Below are 26,473 nucleotides of genomic sequence, written 5' to 3' on the forward strand. Positions count from 1 at the left end.
GGAAAACTTCTGCACATCTATCCTACAACTGTTCTGAGCAAGAGGAAGAATTCCATCAGCATTGCGCATGCTCAAACCATTCAAGGCTTTATACACCTCAATCAAGGTCACCTTGTAGGTGCCTAGTCTCCAGATGCTGTAATTTGCAAAACTTAAGGCTTTCTTCGTAAGCGCAACCCTTTGTTCCATTCACTAATCTTGTTGCCTTCTGTGTACTCGTTCCAACAGCTCTACATTCTTCTTAAAATGAGGTCTCCAGACCTGTATACAGTACTCAAGGTGTGGCCTGACCATTGCCTTATACAAGGGGATAATTCCTGCTTGAAAAATTCCTGTATATCATTGACAAGACACTATGAGCTACTCTTGCAGACCGTCTGCACTGCTGAAAACTTCATATCTGACTAATCTGGTTGTTCTTCTCAGCACCTGTTATAAGAGATCCAAATCATTTCTAAAAATGAGCCTTCCAGCCCTGTATAAACATGTCTGGAAACCTGAAGAGGTAGCTTAACCCTTGCCTTATACAATGGAATAATCATCTCCATGACACTGCTAGCAAAGTTCTTGTATATCATTGAGAATCCCATGAGCTGTTATATCAGGTCCATTTGCATTGCTCAGAAAACTTCATGTTGGGCTGTACAGTTACCCCTAGGTCTCTTTCATTCTACACCACCTTGAATGTGAAACCACCTAATTGCTATGTTATTCTGAGATTACTGCTGCCCGTATGTAAAGTACCTTATATTTACGAATGTTAAACCTCATTTGCCATTTCTCAGCCCAGCTGTTTAATTTATTTAGGTTTTGATGCACCAGTACAATTTGATTCCTGTCAGTAACCACTCTGCCAATCTCTATATTATTTGCAAACTTTTACAATAAGTTTGATATCCCTTTGTTAATAACTTCTATTATTAATAAAAGTTATTTGATATCCCTTTGTTAATAACTTCTATTATTAATAAAAGTTATTTGATATCCCTTTGTTAATAACTTCTATTATTAATAGAAGTTATTTGATATCTTTTGTTAATGAACATCTAACAGACACCTGGCAAGAAAGATGGCAGACATCAACTAAAGGCACTGTCACCAAAAGATTCCTCCCTGATGTCAGGGCCTCCTACCCCCCTCACACCTGTCTGGTTTTCACCAGGACTCTATGCTACCTACCTCCTCACTGGACATGGCTCCTTCCAGAAAAAACTACATGACTTCAGAATTTCAGACTCACCCCGCTGCCACTGTGGAGAGGATCAGATGTGGGAGCACCTTGCCCACAGCTGTGAAATCTACGAGGACTTCAGGAGGATCCTAATAACGAAACTACGCTTCAACTACCAAAATCAAGAACACCTCACCCTACAGAATGAAGAAACTTACCGAGCTCTGACTCAATTTGCAATGGACCTATTTACCAGGCAGAAAGCGCTACCACCACCTTAGTATCCAAATCAATAGGTCATAACAACTATGACTGCCAATTTTTGCTACGCATCATTGAGCCATGGATGCTAACGCCTTGGACCAACTTGCACAAGACTTGACCAGCAGTGCAATCACAGACAGGGTCCACACATACCTTGACAAATTCCTCATCATTGATTCCTGGACCAACTTCTCTCGACTAGATGTGACACATCTCATCAAGAAGAGGCCTACCATCGATCTCTGGACTTGACCATCAATCTTGGACTACTGGTTTTGACCACCCCCCCACTATTCCTTATCATGGACTACTGGACCAGCCTTCAGTCTGGATGCAACACAGACTCACCAAATGGAGACCCAATGACGACACCGGAACTAGACCTTACCGAACATGACCCATCCACCATAGCAGCACTCACACTGCTGGATTTCCAGCAAGTTGTCGGCTCCAACTGACTGGCCGTGCTAGCTGTACCTACCCCGAACTTGCGGGGTATATCTCTCTCTCATTTTTTTTTTTCCCGGCTTCTTTCTTCTGTTTCCTACCATCCGTTCTTTTATGCTTCCCCCCCCCCCCTTATTTTTCTCTTACAAAATGATTTTTTTTTTTTTTTTTGTGGGGAGGTGGTTTTCGTCCACCCGCCACCCCACTCTTCTCTCTGGTGAGGCACTGGCCATGCCACACTGTCATCAGGGGCCATCTTCCCTGTTGGCCCCTTTCTTCTGTTTCCTACCCTCCAGTCTTCTGCCTTCCTCCCTTACTTTTCTCTTGCACAACATTTTTTTATATATATATGTGTGTGTGTGTGTGTGTGTGTGTGTGTGTGTGTGTGTGTGTGTGTCTGTGTGTATACACACATGCCCCACAGGTCTAAATCTAAAAACATCAAAATTACTGCCTGACCTATTTGGCCCTAGAACAAGTTATCAGCGAACAACCCTACGCTCTGTTAAAATTACAACCGTTGCTCAAGAAACAGGATCATCTCATTCTCAAATCTAGTCCTAGCCACTGAAATCCCAGGAAAGTAGGTGGCAGGACCTGCCAGAGTACTCTAGCTGCAGTGGTACACCCGGTCAGCCTCCCCGTGGCATGGTGTGGTAACGTCGGGTCCCACTAGGGGCTCGGCGGCTAATAGACCAGAGGAACAAAGAGCACAACACAATATACAGCACGTGACCCCCCACACACTTCAAATCTCTGGCCTCGATACAATGTACACCCGCGGAGATGGGAGAAATCCCAGGAGTCGTTAGACACTAACATACCTTATACCTTATCCCTTTGTTAATAACCACTAATGTTATTAATGGAGTCCTTCAGGATTGAGCATTAGGGTCCTTAGTGTTTACTAAGGGCCCTAATGCTCAATCCTGAAGGACTCCACTAATAATATTAGTCCAAGAACACCCGAGCCCATTTTTACCAACCCTCTGTCGTCTGTCGCTCAACCATTCCTTATACTTAGCAGTAACTTGCTCCTAATGCCACACTACTCCAATTTGCATAGCAATCTTTATTGTGGAATAGTGTCAAGAGCTTTGCTAAAATAAATATCTGATATAAGAATTATTGTTTGTATCAAGTTCCTTGGTTACTGCATCAAAAGTAGCTAATCAGATTGGTCATTCTGGATCCCCCCGAAACCACCACCTTAACAAACCCATGCTATTATTTCCATATAATTTCATTCTGTTAAGATGATCTTACAATACTTTTTTAACCACTGATTGCATTATTTTCCCTGAAGCTGATTTGCAGGTCTATAATTGATCACATCACTCTTTGATCCCTCCTTTGTGAATAGGAGACACATTTGCACACCTTCAATCTGTAGGAACTTCTCTTGAAGTGAAGCATGTTCTCATAATTATTGTCAAGGGTTTGCTTACCTTTTTTGCTGCTGCTTTTAATATAACTGAATAGATGTCATTAGCTGCAGGTGTTATTTATTTTTAGCTTCAGCAATTTCTTTTCCATTTTCTTCTCTTATAACAAAATCATTTAGCTCCTATTTATAACATGGTATACTTCTGGTGTTGTTATCCTTAGAAACGTCTTCATGTAAATGTAGATGTTTCTCCAACCCAAGCACGGTACTAAGTACTATAGGTTCTAATACCTCTCGTGTTTGGGGTTCACATAAAAAAAAAAATGTAGATGTGGAATATTTATTTAGTTTGTTGGCAGAAATGAAAAGGATCATCAATAGTTTTTCCATTGATATACTGGTGGGTCAGTGTTGTTTATTCCTTTCCTTCTAGTGTTAACATAATCTAGGAATTCTTTGTTGCTTTTATTTGCATTCTTTGCTCCGGTGGGCTGGAGGCCAGTGTGATTTTGGCCATAAATGCTAGTATGAGGCTGCTACAAATTTTCCTGGGTAAAAATTTTTGACCCAGTCTGCCTCTATCTATCGATATTGCTTTTCTTTTTCTCACTGAATCTGTAGTGTCTTCACCAGGATGCTTACTCCTCACACTTTTTAAGAATTTTACTCATTTTTAGGGAATAAAGCACAATTACAAAATGAGGAGGCATGCTTGATACACATAAACAAAGCAGCGCAAGTGTAGCAACTGAATAAACAACACCGTAAAGGCAGAGACACACTATTAACACCTCACTAGCTCACATTTTACTAAAGCACATTTCTGGGGGTTACTACCATAAAATAATAAAAACAATTTCCAGTTGCATTTCTGCTAGTGGAATCTGTTATAATCTGGTAGTAAACTCGATCTAATTGCATTTGCGATAATACCGATAGCTGGAATTTTACATTATTATGAAATGTGTTTCCCCTTCACTGATATGAAAAGCAAATACATTTTCAGAATCTTCTCTTCATTCCTATAGTGTTGCGTTTAGTTGGGATGATTCCATGTTCGACTGCCATTTCTTGTAAACACAAAGGCAAATTGGCATAAGCAAATTCGGTTCGTGTTATATACGTTATGTTCCCCTATTTATAAATCGTGTATGATTGAATTCGTGAAGTGTAAACAAGTGTTATACGAGGACTGACTGTATGTCCCATACCACTGTATTATGGTCACTGCCACATAGTTCCTTTATCTGGAAATTTTTAATGTTCATATGATGAGTCACTGCTGATTATCAGATCAAGGGTATTGCTTTCTATTGTTGCCTTTCTAACATGCTGCTGTAGAAAACAGTCATCCATTAAATCAAGAAAATTTCTGCTCCCATGTGTGCATGACCAACCCACAAGTTCCCATCAGTATTGACCAGTTATGAACTGCTCTTTTGGAGATTGCAAATTGTTACTACTAGGACTGTTAAATGCACATTAATAGCATGAGTTCATTGTAAGTGCAGCAATTAATTTGAATTTTTCAGAAATTACACGTTACCAGTGAGTTCACATGTTATAATGTAATATTCTTCTATGTCAAATATCATTGACCTCAATTCGATGAATTATTTATGAACCTATTGCACTTTTGTCATCGATACGTTAAGTTTAAATCATTGGTGTATTTTTTATTGGCTGTGGTCTTAATCATTACAGTGACCACTGAAATACTTTAGCTAAATCTAATTTCCATATTACAAAATTTTGTCCAGTATAATTTCAATTTTCTCTGTTTCCAAAGATTTGGCTGAACCTGTTTTAAGTGATTTTAATCTACAAATTCCAATGTTCTTTATGATTGTCATTATGATATTAAAAAAATCTGTGTTATATTTCTCTTTAATACTTATGCAAATATTAGAAAAGAATTTGTTCTCCTAAAGTTAATATTATTCTAAAATATCTTTTTTCCCACTCTTCCTTTATATTTTTAGTTTCTATTTATCTCAATGCAGCTAGCACTGGTTGACGTTTTGGTGAAAAGTTACGTTTAACACTAATTTGAGGCTAATGGCATTAAGCTGAAGTTACAGTGCAATGTATTGTGCTAGCGAAAACAATGTAGATTAAGTTTTATTAGTGAACTAAAAGAAATTATATAAGCAAGATCTACAACAAGATTGAGTAAGATACAAAATTTTACCTGCAACGAGGTTAAACCTGCATTAGGTACAGGTAAACCTCGTATTTGCTAGCAGCGTATGACACGTTTATTAGGTTCCTGTAAAATGTCATGTTGTTCGAAACCATGTTATACGGGACAAAGAAAAAGTACAAAAAGGGGGGAGGGTTACGCTCCAAAAAGCTAACAAAAATACACTATTTCATTAACAAAACTAACAGAAATACACTATTTCGTTAAAAAAATAACAAAAATACACCATTCTAGATTTCGTGTATCATCTGCTCTCTTTAAAAAATCAGTAATTCTGGCTTGTTTGCTTGATAAATCTTTGTGAATTTCTTCGTATGGAACTAAGCATTTTTGAAGCTCCCTTTTGAACTTTGGGCTTCTTTCATTCAAGAATCTGCATTCAAAAAATAAAATTCTAATTTTTTAGTATGAAATTTGGAAGTTTAGAATTTTTACCTGTGATATCATCATCTGAATTGATTTGATTTTACCTCCGATGCCAGTATATCAGTATAGCATACTGATATATCGATATATCAGTATGCTATACTGATATCCAGGACAGAACAATCGATGCTGTTTTTAAATGGTATGAAGAAACAACCAAATTAGTGATTTTAAATTAAATAAAATTTCTATATGCTTTACTGCATTCAATTTTTGATGCATGAGGATCATTCGTTTTCCACCACTGAGTACCCTCTGCTAAGGTGTGGACATATTTTCAACTTAAATGTTGTATACTTCACCTTAATGCTGAACACTTGGATTCAGTTTTCAGTAGGGGCAGAATGTGATTCCTATGGTTGAAAATTAAATGAAATTCTATTTTCCGAATTTTTATTTTATTTCACCTGCTGCATTTAATCTTTTCCTGCATTCGTATAGTAACTTATCTTCCCCTGAAAGGCGCCTCTGTAGCCAGGTGGGAAGGAGCAGCAGTGCGTAGCACACGTTTCTTGATTAGACCGGGGTTCCAGCCTGTCACCACCAAATATGGAGGATGCGGAAAGGTCAGGGAATGACCACCGCATTTCCCGGAGCAATATGGCCTTAGTTGCTAATGCTCCTAAAAACCAAATAACGAACAAACAAACTTCCCCTGAATTCCAGAATAACTTATTGACTGTGTGATACTACACTCAGGGTAGTGGAAAATGAAAGAAGCCCGGGGTAATTGTGCAGTTAGATATGAAATTCTCTGAGTAGTGCAGACATGCTGCTAGGACAGCCCATGGGGTTTTGTCAATGATATACAGAAACTTTGCTAGCAGCGATGAGGAGGTGGTTATCCCTTTGTACTATGGTTAGATCACATCCTCAGTATTGTACACAGGTATGGAGGCCTCACTTTAGGAAGGTTATAGATCTGCTGAAACAGGTGCAGAGAAGGACAACCAGATTGGTGAAGGGAACAAATGGTTGCTCTTACCTAGAAAGGCTTCAGTTCTGCAAATTGTAATGTCTGGAGACTAGACACCTGTAGGGGTGATCTGATCGAGGTGTTTAAGCTTTTAATGGATTGAGTAAGCTGAATGTGAACGGCATTCTTCCTCTTGCTGAGGCTACACACATGAGGGGGTATAAATTTAAGTTGAGGAAGGATAGTTGCAGTAATTCAAATAGCAGAAGACTACTGTAGAGTAGTCTTCTGCTATTTGAATTATACAAGGAACAAGGGAATGATGCCAGCAGTGGGGGTGATGGATTGCAAATTAGCAACACATACAACATACCCGATATTCTTCCTAATGAGGTAGAACATGAATTGAAGAAAATGAAAAATCAGAAAGCCCCAGGGGAAGATGAAGTTACTGTAGAGTTGTTAAAATTGGAAGAGACAACACAAAAACTGGCAAGGCTATTCACAAACTGCATTAGAAAAGGTGTGACGCCTAAGCAGTGGAATAATGCAATCATAGTTTTGCTGCATAAGAAAGGAGATAAATCAGAAATTGGAAATTATAGACCAATTAGCTTGTTATCCCACATCTACAAGTTGTTCACAAGGGTCATTACTAACAGATTAGAAAGAATACTTGATGAGAATCAACCAAAAGAGCAAGCTGGCTTTAGGAAATGATTCTCAACTATGTATCACCTTCACATAATATCCCAGCTAATGGAGAAAGCAAATGAATATAAAACACCATTATGCCTGGCATTTGTGTATTATGAAAAAGGCATTTGATGACTCCATACAGCATAAGGCAATGTTTCGGGCACTGGATAGAGACAAGGCATAGATACCTCACATATTATGATTTTGAAGAAAATATATGAGAATGCTACCTCCTTTATTAGACTAGACAAAGACAGTTTAAGACAATTTAAAATCGAGAAAGGAGTTCGACAGGAGACACAATATCTCCGAAGCTGTTTACTGCTGACCTTGAGGAAGCTTTCAGAAGATTAGACTGGTTGCAGAAAGGAGTCAATGTGAATGGAGAGTACCTAAACCATTTACGATTTGCAGATGACATTGTGGTCATAAGCCACGATCCCAAAGAATCACAGGAAAATCTTAATCAGTTATGCACAGTTAGTAAGGATTTTGGACTAAAGATGGATATGGCTAAAACAAAAGTAATGATTGAAGGAGCAGTAATTGAAAATGTGGATTCATATACTTATCTGGGACATGTTATTAGCTGTAATAATGATAAATGGCTGGAAGTCAAGAGAAGAATAAATTTTGGATGTATAGCATTCAGGAAATATGGTCACATACTGAAGAGCAATATCCCAGTTTGTCTGAAACGTAAAATAATGAACCAATGTATACTCCCCACCATGACTTATGGAAGAGAAGCTGAGAACTACACAGCGAAGAATGGAACGAATTATATTGGGAATCAGACTGTTAGATAAAAAGAGAAACACATGGATTAGGCAGCAAACTCAAGTAAAGGACATTCTTATCAAAACTAAAGAACTAAAATGGTCTTGGGCAGGACACATAGCTCGAAGACATGATGACAGATGGACTAAGAAAATAACAGAATGGTACCCAATAGAAGCTAGAAGAAAACCTGGAACACAATGGCGGAGATGGATAGATGAAATTCATGAGTTCATTGGTAGTACGAACTCATGAATTTCATCTATCTATTGCACAAAACAGAAGGAAATGGAAAGTTGCTGAAGAGGCCTTCATCCTGCAGTGGATTGAAAATAGCTGATGATGATGATGGTTGCAGTATACATGTTCAGAAGTTTGCTTCAGCCAGCGGGTGGTTGATTGTTGGAACACACTTCCATCTGTCGTTGTGTAAGTTGATAATGCAATTTTTTTCTCATAAATTTGTACAAATCTTTGCCAGTACTTCTGATGATGAATTCTAGCATGAATAATAACCCTGGTTTACAGTGTATCTGGGATTTGAGTAAAAGTATGTGGCAGTTATTTATGCATGTTTACTTGATTATTAAACCAAAATTTACTGATTATTAATCCGTTTTGTTTCTATCACAAAGATTTTTCACAATTCATTAACAAAATATCACCTAGGTATTATACGCAAATGTGTACATAGCTATAGTTTCTGCAATGGTTTACAAGTTTTAAACTCCTGTATTCATAATCAGTATCAAATATTTGCCTTAGATACAACAGATTGTGTATGTTTAACCCGTAACCACACACACACACACACACACACACACACACACACTCACTCACACACATAGCATGGTAGCCGACCTTGACCCAGGAAGGTAGAGGGGCCCCCAGCTCGCTCTTCCAGCCCATCTGTGATTCCCAGATTTTTATTTTCCGGGTGGAGTCTGGGAGACTCCTGTGTGTAGTTACGGGTTAAACTTGTCTGAGCATGCACTCACTTGTTTGTACAGTTCACTCAACCACAGAGCCTATATAAGTGGCACATCCCTTATGCACCCCTGTAAAAACCATTTTGAGCTCTCATTGTGTGTTAGTTTTCTTTTAGTATGGCAACCAAAAAGTGTATAAAGTCCCGACATATTTTGTTACATATGTGGTTGTTTTGTTCCTGTAAAGCAGAGGCGAAATATTACCGATATTTTAAAAAAATTGTATTATGTATACTTTGGCATAAAACTAGGCGATCGGGATAAATTGTGGGCACCGCATAAAGTATGCCATACATGTGTTGAACATCTTATAAAATGGAGTCAAGAAAAAAAGGTGTGCTTGCCATTTGCTATTCCTATGGTGTGGCACGAGCCAGTAAGCCATGCCAAATGTTACTTTTGTGTATGTGATGTTAAAGGTTACAATTCAAAAAATAAAAAGGACATCAAATATCCAGCTCTGCCATCAGCCATAAGACCAGTTCTGCATGGACCTGATCTGCCTGTAAAACCTCCAACAGAAACTTTGGAGTCCACATCTTCTTCCATTGAAGCAGAAGCTAAAGAGGTTAGTGAAGAGGAACGTTATCAACCAGAATTTATTTTAACACCATAGCAATTCACACAAGTCGAACTGAATGATTTAGTAAGTGACTTAGGTCTTCCAAAGTATGCTGCTGAAATTCTGGGATCCAGACTTCAAGTGAAGAACTTACTAGCTCCAGGTACATCATTTTCCTGGTACAGAAATCGAGAATGGGAGTTTATACAGTATTTTTCACAAGAAGGTCCTCTTGTATATTGCAGTGATATTGCTGGTTTAATAAGTGCCTTCGGAGCTCCATCATATGTTCCTAGAGGTGCCTCCGTAGTCAGGTGGGCAGGAGCATCAGTGCGTAGCTCACACTTTTTGATTAGACGGGGATTCGAGCCCGTGACCACCAAATATGGAGGATGCGGAAAGGTCATGGAATGACCATCGCATATCCCCAGAGCAATATGGCCTCAGTTGCTAATGCTCCTAAAACCCAAATAACAACAATATATGTTTCTCGTGAATGGAGACTATTTATAGACTCTTCTAAGACTAGTTTAAAAGGTGTTCTCTTGTATAATGGAGATAAGTACCCATCTGTGCCAGTTGCACAGATGGGTCATTCAATCTACTTAAAAGAAACTTATGACAATCTAAAGTTGCTTCTGGAGAAAATTAAATATCAAGATCACAAATGGCAACTATGTGGAGACTTAAAAGTGTTATGTATTTTGTTGGGGCAACAGGGTGGGTACACTCAAATGCCATGCTTTATTTGTGAATGGGATAGCAGAGTTAAAGCGCTGCATTGGACAAAGAAGCAATGGCCTTGGAGGCACAATATTACACCAGTGTCAAAAAATATTGTGCATGAAAGTTTGGTGAAGCCAGATAAAATACTTTTACCTCCACTGTTTATCAAGTTAGGCATAATGAAGCAATTTGTTAAAGCATTGAATAAGGAGGTAACTGCTTTAAATATCTTTGCAGTAAATTTCCTGTTTTATCTGATGCAAAACTTAAGGGCGATATCTTCATTGGTCCCCAAATTAGAAAATTGATTTTAGACAGTCAATTTGAAACTACTATGACTGATGTTGAAAGGGAAGCCTGGATTGCTTTTAAAAGTGTAAGGAAAAGTTTCTATGAAATCATAAATCACAGGATTATGAGAAAATTGTTCAAAATATGCTCAAAGCTTCACAATTTGCAATATGAACATCAAAATTCACTTCTTGCATGCCCATCTTGATTTTTTTCCCCTGAAAATCTTGCACAGATAAGTGAAGAACAAGGGGAGAGATTCCATCAGGACATAAAGGAAGTGGAGCAGAGGTACCAGGGAAGGTGGAATACAAGCATGATGGCTGACTACTGCTGGTGTTTAAAAAGAGAGAAACCTGGCACTGTACGTAAAAGAAAAACGATTAAATGTTCTTTTCAAACAAAGAGACAAAGGTCTGATTAATGAAAGTTTCAGAATTTTCATTAATACTTGTTAGTATTTACGTATTTTTTGATATATGAAAATATAATCCAACAATTTGTCATTACTAAATACAATAAAGTTATATACTTTCGTAAAAAACAATACTTTTTTTATTTCTTAAATTGTGATGTATCTGGATGTGATAGAAAAAAATCTAAGTCATATTTGAAATCACAGCAACATATTTTGGCAGTAGGACCTATTGAAATTCAAACCTCAGTGAACAAACTTAAATTTGTAAACTAGTGTAATTTAAGTCATCACACAATGAGAGGTTTTGTAGAAATCTTCACTTCTTACAAATTAAATGTGGGAATTAATGCCAAAGGTTTATGAAAATTAAAAAAAAAAAAAAAGTTTAAGCTTAATGGATTAATACAACAGCTGAATCTCTAAACTGTAATTTCAACTTTTGTTTTATATAAGTGCTTCTTAATTACGTTATACAAATTGTTTGCAATGTCTTTACAATATTTACTATATTCCAGTATAATGATATTGGCTTTGCATCCTTTTCTCTGATACCAAAAGTGACATCTCAAAACTTTAACATTGTTTTTCTATAAATGTACCCCATGGTTTTTAAAAACTCCCAAGGACATTTTCAGTTCCTTTAGTTGTTAAGTATCTATTTTAGAATTTATAACTATTAGTTATGGTCATCCTGTATAATATGTATTGCACATGAATTGATGATATACAATATTTTAGTATACAGTATTTTATTTTTATATGAAGACTGAAACAGGTATAAAGAGATAATAATTATATATTTAACTTTATCCAGAAAACTCTTTAAAATCTGGCACCCTTGGGAATTGAGATGCCATATTTTAAAATTTTCTGGATTATAGAGAGGCAGGGCTCCCTCCAAACAAAAGCTCAAAAATTATGCGAGGTTTACCAAAATTCTCTGAGTTAGAGCGACACTGTATTATATAAGTATCATGTTGTGTGAGGATTACCACAATTTATCAATCGTGTTAGAGTAAAACTGTGTTGTAGAAGTACCGTGTTATACGAGGGTTGCCTGTAGTTTAACTACTATTCAAGTTGTACATAACATTTGGACACACACACACACACACACACACACACACACACACACACACACACACACACACACACACACACACACACACACACACACACACACACACACACAGGGTGTCTCAAAAATACACGGCATAACTTCGGAAATCAGTTCCTCATATGTAGACAATAAAAATATTTTATATCAACATAGTTCCGAAAATGCTTGGTTTCCGAATTTTGAAGGTCTGTCTATGACACATAACTGGTCACATCACCTTATAGTAATTGTTCAAAATGTCCACCTTCTGCCTGAATACAGGCCTCACATTGATGTCTTATGGACTTGCGAAGACGATGCCAAATTCCTGGCATGTTTCGTATTATGTCACAATCTGCCACAATTCGATTTCAGAGAGTTTCCACATCAGCTACTGGAGTCGAATACACCAATGACTTTAAATGGTCCCACAAGAAGAAATCTAGTGGGTTTAAATCAGTTGAACATGGAGGCCAGGCAGTTGGTCCACCCCCCCCTACTTCAGGAGTCGTAGATTTTGGTCATCCTCTGTCGGCAGCACGAGGTGTAAAGGTCCCATGTTCACAAAGGCGGCGATGGATACCTTCAGACGTTTTCTTGTCTGGACATCTTTGCTCTGGGAACCTTTCATGGTACAAATGACGAGCCTCCAGAACATTGCCATCCACCAAACCGTACATAAAGTGCATATCCACTTGCTCCTGATTTGAGTACATGGTTGGAATGGCAAACCATCAGATTCTGTCAGTACCTTGTGATGAAGGAAATCTACCTGTGGGAGATAAGACATTCTGGTTAATAACTCGGAAACCAAGGATTTCTGGAACTATGTTGATATAAAATATTTTTATTGTGTATATATGAGGAACTCATTCCTGAAGTTATGCCGTGTATTTTTGAGACACCCTGTGTGTGTGTGTGTGTGTAAGGCAAAAGCTTAACAGAAATCCAAATAAAATTTAGCCGTAAAAGTTCATATTATAATTCAAAGAGAACTTTTGCATCTGCTTTTTTATTCAAATTAGAATATAGCATTATTATTCCTTAAAAAAAACAAACAAGCAAACTAGATTATTTAATCTTTGATAAGCATTGGGGGGAAAAAATCCAACTGTGAAACAGGTTCTGGTTATTGCTTCAGACCTCATCCCATGCAAGTTTGGAAGTGAATTCTTGCTAAGAATCAAAAGATTTTAGTAATTGTAGTTATAAGTAGAAATAAGCTAAGCTAAGTGTTTTGGTATTGTTGTCTTTTTTCCCTTCTAATGTAGAAAACTGAATTGAATGGGTATATTTCAAAATATGCATATATTTCAAAATCTTTGAAATATGTGCATATTAAAATATTGAACTTTTTTTTTTTTTTTGGCATTTCAGTATGGTCATCTGTATGTTATCTATGATTTCTGTATGGTCATCAGCTTAAGGATATTTAAAATGCATTATTTTAATAGATAAAAATACTTAATAATTATTTTTTTCTCATTAGTCTCAGCTCTTCCAAGTATTTCATTCTATTCTGGTAAACACTGGAAGCAGAGATGCAGCACTGAGTTATATTACTACTGTACTTTGTGCTAACGAGAAGCGGTCTCAACTTCAGGTAAGATTGAATTAACAAAAGAAAATTAAAAAAGTAATAATAAAAATAAATGTGTGTGTGTGTGTGTGTGTGTGTCAAATTACAGAAACTACATTAACTTGATATTAGATAACTTGAAGGCAGTAGCAAGTCCTTACCTACTATTGTCTTAAATCCCCCATTACTCCCTGCAAGTAGCAGTGTCAAAAAAGACTGCAAGGTGCAGTCTTTTTTTTCTTTCCATTTCAAAAATATAAAACAGTTTTGCTCGATAAATCTTTGTGAACCTCCTGTTTGGAACTACAAAAGTTGCCACATCACACAGACATTTCAATATATTATTTTTTTTAAATTTTCTTTTTCCTCAAAAATTCTGCCCCCCCCCCCCCCCAATTTAACCTTAAGATTGAGGAAACAGTATTTCTAAAAAAAATAGAGAAATTTCTTAATATGGCATTTCTCTAGTTCTTCCTTGAATTTATTCAAATTATCCACTTCAACAACAATAGACAAAGTATGTTTTAACAATCAACCAGCCGCTGGCTGAAGGCAAACTTCTACTCATCTACCTTGTAACCATCCTTCCCAAATTTGAATTTATGCCCTCCATGCGTGTGTAGTCTCAGCAAGAGGAAGAATGCCATCAGCATTTAGCTTACTCAATCCATTCAAGGCCTTAAATACCTAAATGAGATCTTCCTGTACATGTCTAGTTTCCACATGTTGCAATTTGCAGAACTGGAGCCTTTTGCGATAAGAGCACCCTTTTTTTTCCCTTCAACAATCTGATTGCCCTTCTCTGCACCCATTCCAGTAGATCTACATCCTTTCTAAAGTGAGGCATCCCGACGTGTGTGTGTGTGTGTGGTATATATACAGTCCTTTTTTTTGGGATGATACACAATGGTTTGGGATGATACACAATGGTTTGGATAATAAAGGTGCCTGTATGCTGGCACCTTTATTAACCGTATTCCTGTGACATTTGGATGCTGTACACTTCGAAATTTGTAATATTCCGTAAATTTTTTCACGTGTTTACCTACTTTTCAAATAAGCTTAGTTATTTAACTAAATTTGCATTTTTCACTGTCTATTGTTAAGATATTTTCTATATAAAACTTTATAACCATTTTTAGAATTTTAAATTACTCAGTTGGACTTCTGTTTAACAAACTCCTTTTATAGCAAATTTTTTCTGAATTCCCCTTGGAAATTACATTTAAAATAGTTTCCGTTGAGCGAAGAAAATTTTCATATAACGAACTGCTTAGGAGAGACTTAACTGGGTACACACTGTTCTCACTTCTGGCCTTCAGGCAACTTAGGAAATTAGTGCTGTTGCTAAGCAAGAATTGAGAGAGCTAACGGGATTACCATTCTACAACTTAGGGGGACCTGGTAAAACCTATCCAACCACCTTTCCCACATACGGAGAAGTCGCGCTGGTCAACAGTGAGCAGATCAAGTGATATTTCCAGTGGGCTCTGGTTCACCTTCTACTGCAGTGGCGTCCAACCTTTTCCCGTACAGGGGCCATATTCAAAGTTAGAATTTTTTGGGGACCGTGCTGAGTGATTCAAGAAAAATTAGTGCGTTACATTTTCTATATCTTGTTACATGTAAAAGGAAGTTTCCGTTTTCATGTTATTGTTTTTAATTTTCAGGCTATATATAAAAAAATGCAAATTCCCAATACTTTTATGTGTAACAAATCTATGTCACTAATTTATATTTTAGATTTTATTAAAATCATAAAAATATGATTTTATTTTATTAAAAAAAATACCTTACTTTTGCCTTTAAATGCTCACTTTAGAAAATTTACAACCTGAAAGGATCACTTGCTTAAGATGAATATAAGGTGAATAAATAAAAATAATGATGAACCTAAAATTGAAAATATTCGAAAATTTTATTAAGTACAATACAAGATTACATTTACTAAACAAAACATGTAATGAGAATTTTTTTTGATAATTAGCAAAATTTAAAATGCTGTATTCACTTTCTGTTGGGGGATGTAGGTTGGACACCACTGTGAATTAACTGTAAGAGCCCCGTTTGAGAATTAGGAGAGAGAGTGATTTAATTTTACTTCGACAAATAATCACCTGTTGTTTCGCGGAAGTGCGTTATCCACATTTTTCCGTAAATTTTTCCCATCTCTGTTTAAATGGTCATAGTAGCTGAATATCTGAATGATAATTACATTTTGGTCAGCCAAGAAAAAAAAAGAAAAAAAATTCAAATTTAAGAACTACTGACAATATTGATGACGAGAGAAGGAAAATGAGGACAATGAAGGTCCTCATTTCCTGTTAAACCCTCTAAACGTGAAATGTTGGCATTTGGCAAAAATGAAGTTAGAAAATTGTCAATTAGGCTTTAATTAAATGAAAGAGATACAATTCGTGGATTTCGAGAATACCTAATCGAGCGAGAATATGAGAATATGAATATGGAAAGAATATGAACGAGGATTTTCATAAATGAATCTGATCTCAGCCAGAGCTTCGTTGATGACAAAACCCATTTCTTCACTACTATTTCTTAAAATTTTAGGCCCACCGGTGACACTTCGATCCAGCAAATATGTCGATTCGTGGCTGCTTCGGAAACTTTATTCATCAACAGATACAAACAGTAAGAAAAGAAGTTGGCATAGTGTGTTGGATGGGAACTCAATAAAAATTTGGAATATTCTATAAAAACTTTATTAATTATGAAATTATTTTTACTTATTACTTATTTTTTACACATTTTACTTATTTTTTATATACTTCAATAATAATAAATTTATGCTTAATAAACTGTGTTAATATACTTAATTTGTTGTTCTTATTCCAAAAACATTACTACCAAAGTAATAATATCAGGAAATACATTTTTAGAGTACTGTACTTTTCATGTCCTTTTTTAATTTTTCCTGATAGCAAAGAATGAGTACCAGCACCTATTTTTTTTTTTTTTTTACAAAAAAAGCACAGTGTGTATATATATATACAAATTTGTATGTATGTATGTCTGGATGCCTCCAGATGTATACAGTATTCAAGATTAGGATTGGCCATGACCTTGTACAAAGGGATAATCATCTCTTTATCCCTGATAGCAAAGTTTCTGTATATCATTGACAAAACCCCATGAGCTGACCTGGCAGGTTGTCTGCACTGCTCAGAGTGCTTCATATCTGACTGGAAAATTACCCCCAGGTCTTTTCATTTTACAATGCCGTGAGTGTTGTACCATACAGTTGGTATGTTAATCTGAGTTTACTGCTACCCACATCCAGTTATTTGCATTTGTCAATGTTAAACATCAGCTGCCATTTCTCAGCCCATTGACCTTATTTTCAGTAGTACATCTTGATTACTGTCATTAATCACCCTGCCAACCTTTGTATCATCTGTAAACTTAGAAATTAGGCCTTATTTTCTAATTAATATCATTAATATCACTAATAAATATTGAAAACAACAATGGGCCCAGCACTGAACCCTAGGGTAATTCCACTTAACAATAGTCCACAAAGAGAAGTGCACATTCATAACCATTCTGTCTTCTCTCACTGAACCATCCCTTTATCCAGAGAAGTAACTTTCCCTTAATGCCACACTGCTCCAGTTTGTACAGCAATCATTTGTGTGCATCAGTATTAAAAGGCTTGCTGAAATCCAAGTATATGAAATCAAAATTATTTTTTGCATCTACTTCCTTGGTTACTGCATCATAGTATTCAATCAGGTTGGTCAGAAAAGACTGCCCATTAACAAATCCATGTGACTGCAGTATAATTGTTTTCTTATCCAAGTGGTCCTGCATAACTTCTTCATCCAGACTCTACATTATTTTCACTGAAGAGAATTTAAGTTAACAGGTCTGTAGTTACTCATGTCACCTTTTGATCCCCTTCATGAACTGGAGATACATTCACACACCTTCAATCTATAGGGACTTCCACTCAATCAAAGTATGCTCTCATAATTATGGTAAAGGATTTACTTACCTCCTTTGCTGCCTACCTTAATATGATTGGATAGATTCCATCCATCCTAGGTGCATTTTTTTATTTTAGGTTCAACAGTATCTTTTTCATTTTATTTTATTTTCAGTTATCACAAAATCATTTATCTCCCTGTTAGAGTTTGATGAACTTCTGATATTCCCTTCCACAAAGAATTTCTGGTGTGTGAATGTAGATGCAAAATACTTATTCACTTTGTCAGCAACCTGAGCGGGGTCATCAACAATTAATCCATTGATATCAACTGGCCCAATGTGATTCAATCCCTTCCTTGTACTATTAATATAAGCATAGAAATCTTTGGTGCTGTTCTTTGCCAGAGAATTCTTATAATCTGTCTTAACTTTCCTATCCTCCTTTGTGAATTGATTGCAGGCTAATTTATATATACCATAGGTTTCTGTATCACCTGATAAGTTACATGCATCCCATGCATTTTTCTTCTCTACCACAAGTCTCATCATTTCCTTTGACATCCATTTTGGTCTAAGCCTGGAACAGTATTTCTTAGTTAAAAAAGACTAGTAGCTTCTATGATTACTTCCCTGAATTCTATCTATATTTAGAATTTGCTGTTGGTAACATCATCAGTTGGTTCTCCCACTGCATAGAATTTAAAAATTGTCTGATACCACTGTAGTTGCCCTTACAAAAGTAAAAGCTTTTCCTTTTACCTTTGACAGTAGTGTCTTTAATTAAATTCCATGATAATATGTACATTGTTGTTAATGCCACCCAGGGGTCTTTTACTTACTGATTCTTAATGTTTGATGAATCACTCTGATAACCAGATCAAGGGTATTACTTCGCGTTGTTTCCTCTATAACTTGCTATTGTAGAAAACCAGTCATTGACTGGTTTTCTACAATAGCAAGTTATAGAGGAAACAACAACAACAAACCAAAGTCTTGCTAGTGTGTGAGTGACCAAACAAAAAATTCCAGTAAACATCAGAAAAGTTAAAATCCCTCAGTTTTAAGACATTCTGATTTACTGGCCCACTGTATTTTTCTATATAGTTGTTTGGTATAATCATCAGTCATTAGGCCTGTAGCACACTCCTACTCTCATTTTTGTTTTCTCAGTGCTAATGTCGCACACATGGCACCTCCGTAGCCAGGTGGGCAGGAGCAGCAGTGCGTAGCACACGCTTCTTGATTAGACTGGGGTTCGAGCCCGTGACCACCAAATACGGAGAATGCGGAAAGGTCAGGGAATGACCACCGCATATCCCCGGAGCAATATGGCCTTAGTTGCTAATGCTCCTAAAAACCAAATAACAAACAAACAAGCTTATGTCACACTAAACTGACTCAACATTGTTCTGGTCACCCATGTTGACTGGATGCACCATCTTAGATTTAATATGCTTCTTAACTAAGAGCATAACCTCCAGCTCCTCTCCTGTAAAGGAGAAGGAGGGTTACACTCTTATTCCTTCCTGTGTACATTGTTCTCCCCATATTCAAATTCTGCATTGTCTATGTCTGAGTGACATCATATTTCTAATATTCCTACAATGTTTGTATTTAATGACTTGATCAGTACTTTAAATTAATCAGTTTTATTTACAGTGCTCCTAGTATTAGTGTACATTTAAGTATACATGCAAATGTTCTTATTCTTAGTTATCCTAACACAGCTCATGTATTTACTAATTTCATGATGACCCAGGGCTTGATATCCTGAACACCTTGCTTTCCAGTCTGTTCATATTCCAATAGAAACAGTGCAAGAATAATTTTCACGTCTGGCTGTGACTCTAGTTAATCTATTACTTTGTGCATTCCCCCAAGCTAACAGTTTTCTAACCCACCTACCAGTGCCTCGATAGCATCAGAAAATATTCTTCCATCTTCTATTTAAATGTTGCTCATCCTTGTTAAAACAGTCTCTCCTGTTAGTAAGCACAGACAACACTGACAAAAATTCTATCCCGTGAGCCTTGCACATTCTCTCCAGAGCTGAATTGATTGACAAGGCTGTTAACACATACTTCTGCCCATTGTATCTGAGCAGAATTTCAGACACTTTCAAATTCAGTCCTAACATGTGACTTTTTCCCAACCTTGCCATGTACTTGTTAAGTAAGTAATCAGATCTCCTACTCTTAATATCATTAGTGCCCCAACACGTACAACCTCATTTTTTGTTCCCTGAAAAGATATCTGCTCTACAATGTCATCTACTTTTGTCTCTGGCAGATATTATTATTAATAACCATATATGGTGCAAGGAAGCCTGAAACTTATGCTGCACTAGCCAAAAAAAAAAAAAAAAAAAAAAATCCCACATTAACCCGAGAGAGAGAGAGAGAGAGAGAGAGAGAGAGAGAGAGAGAGAGAGAGAGAGAGAGAGAAGGGAATCACCAAGAAAGAAAGAAAGAGAAGAATGATGATATCCAGCTCAGAACCCTGGATTTGCCAAGCCCATACTCACCAGATGTGAGCCCCTGGGGTAATATTATGGTCCTGTTCAAACCTATCCTTCTTGCACAATATATTTAGTATTACTAGAGGTGCACAAATGCAAGAAAGCAAGCTTATAGAGCATCCAAAAAAAAAAAAAATAAATAAATAAATAAGTACCAGGTACATGATGATTTGCTGATAGTGTCACTGATAATGTCATAGCAGCAGCCATTAAAAATGTCTTTACTGCAGGAACTCATTATGTGTGTGTTGTGAAATAAAACATTATGAAACTGGTACAGTAAAATAAAGTATTGCTGAATTATTTTTATTGAAAAAATAATTTCAGTACAATGAATGGAATTTTTCATTGTGCTAGTGTACAATGAAATAATTCATACAAAATATATTATAATAACAGTAAAATTATTGGTCTGTGGTAACTGAAATAAGATATATAATTTCGACACTCAAATGATTTTAATTCCCGAGTGAATACTCCATCGATTGTTGTTCCATTATGTGTAGTGTTTACTAAAGTATTTGACTTAATATCTAAATTGAAGGCATCTTTCATAAATTTGCAAACCTTCTTTCCAGCCTCAGAATTTAATTCTAGATTGAAATCACCAGCAAAAACTATAGGTATACGATCCAGTGGCTTTTCCAATAATTTTGCACCTTCACTGGAATACGGTATCAAATTCTTGTTTATGAATTATATCTACCGACATCCCTGGAGTGATGTATATGGCAATTATGAAAATAGATTCACTATAGAATTTGCACAAAGATCCACAAATGTCTCCAATTTCATCTGATACCGCTGTCGCATTGCTGCTATTATGTTGTGCAAAGACCTGGTGTACTGATGATAGTTAAATGTTCACATTGATATATCACAGCACCACCACTATGAACATCCAACCTTTTAAATTGAGTCACACATTGGAATGGTTTAAGTAATATATGTTCATTATTATCCAACCAAGTTTCACTTAATATCAATATTTTGGATTGTTGTAAGATTGTGTCCGCTTCGATATCTCGAACGTGGGCTCGTAAACTTTGTACGTTACATTGACAATATAGATATACCACTTTGTATGAAATCTTGCAGTTCATCCCATAGAGGCGGTAGCTTATTATTTTTCAAGCGATCTAGTTCAGCACGAAGTTCTATATTACTAGTAGCTTTGCCATGGTGAAATGTGAAATTGTCGTGGGGATTTGTAATATATAAACCTTGTAATGAGGTCACTCGAGATAACGCCATGTATACAAGTTGCTGTTCATGATCTTTCTCATAATTATGTACAACTTTGTCGAAGATCCCTCCTTGCGATTTATGTATAGTCAAAGCACAAGCACATACTAAACGAAATTGTGTACGTCTACATGTTAATTTCCTATTGTTCTTGAATGGAATCGTAGTTGATCGTTTTATAATAGGTACAGATTGGCTAGATAAATGTTTATAACAAGATTGAAGGTTATGTCCTATTTTGGACTCGGAAAATTTCATCCATACTCGTTTAACTGTTTCATCATCCTCAGATTCGAAATATATTAAAGTACCGATTGCACTGTTTACCAATCCATTGACCACATCTATATTTGTAGTAATTATGTACGGTTTTCCTTTCAATAACGGTAGAATGTATGGAAGTCCTGCAGTTCCAGGCGCCTCCATAGCCAGGTGGGAAGGAGCAGCAGTGCATAGCACATGCTTCTTGATTAGACCGGGGTTCGAGCCCATCACCACCAAATACGGAGGATGCGGAAATGTCAGGGAATGACCACCGCATATCCCGGAGCAATATGGGCTTAGTTGCTAATGCTCCTAAAAACCAAATAACAAACAAACCTGCAGTTCCAGTCACTTTTATGAATTTTATTTCGCATACTAATTGTTCTTCAGAATGATATTCGTGGTATACAAAGGGTACTAGGAAAGTTTTGCAATACAGCTTTGTGTATTTAATTTTTTCAAAGTAATTTCCTCTACATTCAATACACCTCTCCATCCTCCGAAACCAATCTTTAAACCAGTTCTGCCAAGTTTCACTAGGGAGTAAAGCACACTCGTTGTCCCAAGCCCGTAGAAGGTCCTCATCACTGGAAAACCGCCTCCCTTTTAGCTTCATTTTCACATGCGGGGAACAGTGCAAAGTCGCAGGGAGCAAGGTCTGGACTGTAGGGAGGGTGCTCGAGAAGTTTCAGTCCTGTCGTGGTCAAATATTCGGTGCAGGCTTTGGCGCGGTTAGCTGGAGCATTATCGTGGTGGAGGTACCAGGTGTCCATTCTTGACTTTGGCCGCAGGTTCTTCATAGATCCAATGACTTTAGGCAGGCATTGTTCAGTATACCACTTAGCTGTGACTGTCTTCTGCGTGTCCAAAACGACACGTTCCACAATTCCATCGATTTGAAAAATACAGCTATCATTTTCTTCTTTACAGATCGGGATTTTCTGACAATTACGGGTGTGTCGTCATCATCAAAGACCCAAACTTTGTTTTGAGCCTTGGTCGGCAGATCGTAATAGTACAGCCAAGTCTCGTCACCTGTCACGATGTTGTTCACATACCGAGATTGTCCCTTATCAAACTTTTTTAACATCTCCCGGCACCAAGTCACACATCGTGTCACCTGCTCCTCAGTCAGTTGATGCGGCACCCAGAGAGAACAAAGTTTCTTCACGTGCAAATGATCTTGCAGAATCGAATGAATTGCTGGTGCATTTAGGCCCAAAGTATCCTCTATCTGTTGGTAGGTCACTCGCCTGTTTTCGTCAAGCATTTTCCTCACAGCAGTAACGTTTTCCTCCGTAACTGACGTTCGTGGCCTTCCCGGCCTCTCAGAATCCTCCAGAGTGAAATTTCCCCTTTGGAATTCTCTATACCACCTGAATATCGTTGTACGATGTGGACAATCATCATCTAGTGCAAGAGTAATTTCTTCTAAGCACTGGTCTATGGTTAAACCACGCACAAAATTATACCGCAAAACTGTCCTTATCTCATTTCGTGACCACGATGCCATCGCAAGCACTTTACACTCTCACTACTAATGAATAACTGAGCCCATCGACTTGGCGTGGCGGCTACTATGCATGTATGAACGTCTCAACATGCAGCAACAAGCAGCTTCCTGTGATTCATTGTTGCATCATATTGCAAAACTTTCCTAGTACCCTTTGTACATCTTATGCAACCACTTCATGGGTTTCATCTGCAACTAAAGCTTTTGTGTTATAGGCATTTACATCACTATTTCTTAAAATTAGTCAAATCCTTTGCAGACATAAATTAGTAGCATCTTCTTTGGTAACAAATCTTGATTCTATAATTTTAAGTTCATCTGGTAATAACGCTTCTCCATTGCCTATTTTTGTAAGAATTTTTGAAAATTTACTATTGGACTGTCGAACGACTTGTAGTAATTCATGAAATTGTAGTGAATGCCATAATTCTGGAGCAATCTCTAATGACTTGATTATAAATTCTTTTGATTTCAATATAGAACAAGTAATGTTAGCTGTTATTCCTACAAATTTAAATGCAATTTGAAAATTTTCTGTGGTACTCATTCGCATAATTTTCATTGCCATATATAGCAAATGTTGGGGAGTTACTCCACGACGATCAGATCTACGAATTTCACTTGATACCATCATACAGGGAGTAATTTTCAATCTATTTTTAAATTTTCGAGCATGTCCCAAATATATAGCTGGAAAAGAAAGTCCTTCTGCATGTATATCAAATATGAAACTTGTTGGAGATGATTTCTCACCCAGTGCTATACATAAATAAATATTTATGTATAGCACTGGGTCAGAAATCATCTCTAACAAATCTTCTGACCATAGAAATGTTTGTTGTTGAATTAACAATAGTTCATCATCATTGTTGACAGGTTCCACAATTTCATCCGAATATTCCTGTTCACTATCATTATTTGTCCCCAAGAAATCGTCACTCACTTTTATGCCATAGAATTTATACAAAGGTGAATTTATCAAATACCATAACCATATTTTCACTATTTTCTTCTGCACACATCCTCGTAGATATGGTGATTTATGTATGAGTCTTCGTTCTGTATGTACATTAACGGCGTAATCGTCATCTAATTCTCTAGATAATTGATGAACCATCGTATTTACGTTAACTGGTACATTTATTACTTGTCCAATGGTTCCACATTGTCCATGTTCATAACGTAAACGACGAATTTGTATAAAGGGTCATCGTGGTGATATCAAACACTCAGTTACAACAAAAAGTGGAGTCAAATGAGTAGCATATGTTGGATATTTAAATCCCTTTGACTTGGCCATATTGGTATCTGTCCCTCTTTTAATGAAGTATGACATGTATTACACGTCATGAAAGTACTCACTTGTAAATGAAATTCATTTTGAAGTAATTCATATGAAGTTTATGATTTAAAATCTAATTCAAACCATAAACGATCACAAACATTGCATCTAAATCCAAATGGGTTTTCGTACGCTAGTTTTTCAAACTCACTGTCAGCTCGTGTAGACACTATAGGTATGTAATGAGGAATCTCATTATTAGCCATTTCTAATTTCGCTTTTTTTCGTGCATGATATTCTTTCATTTGTTCTGCTGGAGTTTTAGACTCCTGAAAAGTATCAGGCAAAGTAGAATGCTGTGGTTGAATTTCATTATTATTCGGAATAGTTTCAATTTCTAATTTCCTTTTCTTCTGTTCACAATATTCCTTTATTATTTCAGCTCGAGTTTTTTTGGGTGCACTTTGAGAACTCCGAGGCATAACGAAACACTTGTTGAATTTCATTTGGATTCACATTTCTGTCCAACTTCCCTTTCTTTCTTTCATGATATTCTTTCAAACACTGGGCTGTAGATTTTGGTACAGTCACTTGCATATTAATCATTATGCTGATATAATGGTATAACATAGCACTTCACTGCTGAATTGTACTTGTTGTGTTGTGTTGTGCAACTTGTTGCATTACTGCACTTTTTGAGTACAGTTGAGTTTTCTTGGCCACATGCATTGTACTTGTGTCACTGCAGCAAGTACAACACATGCACATTGGGTTTCATGACCATTTCAAGTTAATGTAATGCTTTTTTCCAAATTACACCAGTAAAAATGTTTTTAACGTCAAAACCCCCCTTCCCATTTCACTGATTCCTTCATTCCAAATGTTTGTCTAGTTCTGTCTTGAATTTATTTAAGCTATCAACTTCCATGACAACAGATGGAAGTTTGTTCCAGCAGTCAACTACCCACTAGCTAAAGGCAAACTTCCACACATCTATTCTACAACTGTCTTTCCTCAGTTTGAATGTATGCCACCTCAGGTTTATAATCTGAGCAAGAGGAAGAATCCCATCAGCATCGAGCCTGGTCAATCCATTCAAGGCCTTATACACCTCAATCAGATCACCTCGCAGATGCCTAGTCCCCAGAAGCTGCAATTTGCAGACCTTAAGCCTTTCTTCATAACAGTACTACTTTATTCCCTTCACCAGTCTTGTTGTCCTTCTCTGTACTTGTTCTAGCAACTCTACATCCTTCCTAAAATGAGGCTTCCAGACCTGGCCTGACCATTGCCTTATACAAGGGGATAATTACCTCCTTATTCCTGCCCGCAAAATTCCTGTATATCATTGACAAGACCCCATGACCTACTCTGGCAGCCTGTCTGCACTGCTGAGAAAACCTCATATCTGACTGCAAAATTACCCCGAGGTCTCTTTCATTCTCCACTACCCTGAGTGTAACATCACATATTTGGTACATTTCTCTGGGGTTGCTGCTACCCATATGCAGGCCTCCGTAGCCGAGTGGTCAGGAGCGGGAGTGCAGTAGCACATGCCCTTTGAGTAGACCGGGGTTCAAGCCCCTGACTGCTGAATACGGTCAATCTGCCAACCCGCACTGGACCAGCGTGGCAGACTATGGTCCATTTCCCTCAGCATGAATTGTTGAGGAGGCTTCCATCATGCAGTGGGTTGATAATGGCTGCACTTTACCTTTTTTTTTTTTTATATACAGTACTTTGCATTTG

The 26,473-nt window shown here is 37.0% G+C and overlaps 1 protein-coding gene across 1 annotated transcript in view; it reads left to right on the forward strand.

Annotated features, from left to right (window-relative positions):
- The window catches only part of Ube4B (Ubiquitination factor E4B), a 538,247-nt gene that overhangs the window by 259,576 nt on the left and 252,198 nt on the right, over window positions 1–26,473 (forward strand). Inside the window, exon 13 of the mRNA XM_090389644.1 lies at window positions 13,868–13,981. Within this exon, the coding sequence (XP_090245770.1) occupies window positions 13,868–13,981 (114 nt within the window). The remainder of the gene's footprint in view (window positions 1–13,867; window positions 13,982–26,473) is intronic.

Source organism: Mastigoproctus giganteus, chromosome 2 (genome assembly GCF_048544385.1).
Source record: "Mastigoproctus giganteus isolate SK-2022 chromosome 2, ASM4854438v1, whole genome shotgun sequence".
NCBI classification, from domain to species: Eukaryota; Metazoa; Arthropoda; class Arachnida; order Uropygi; family Thelyphonidae; genus Mastigoproctus; species Mastigoproctus giganteus.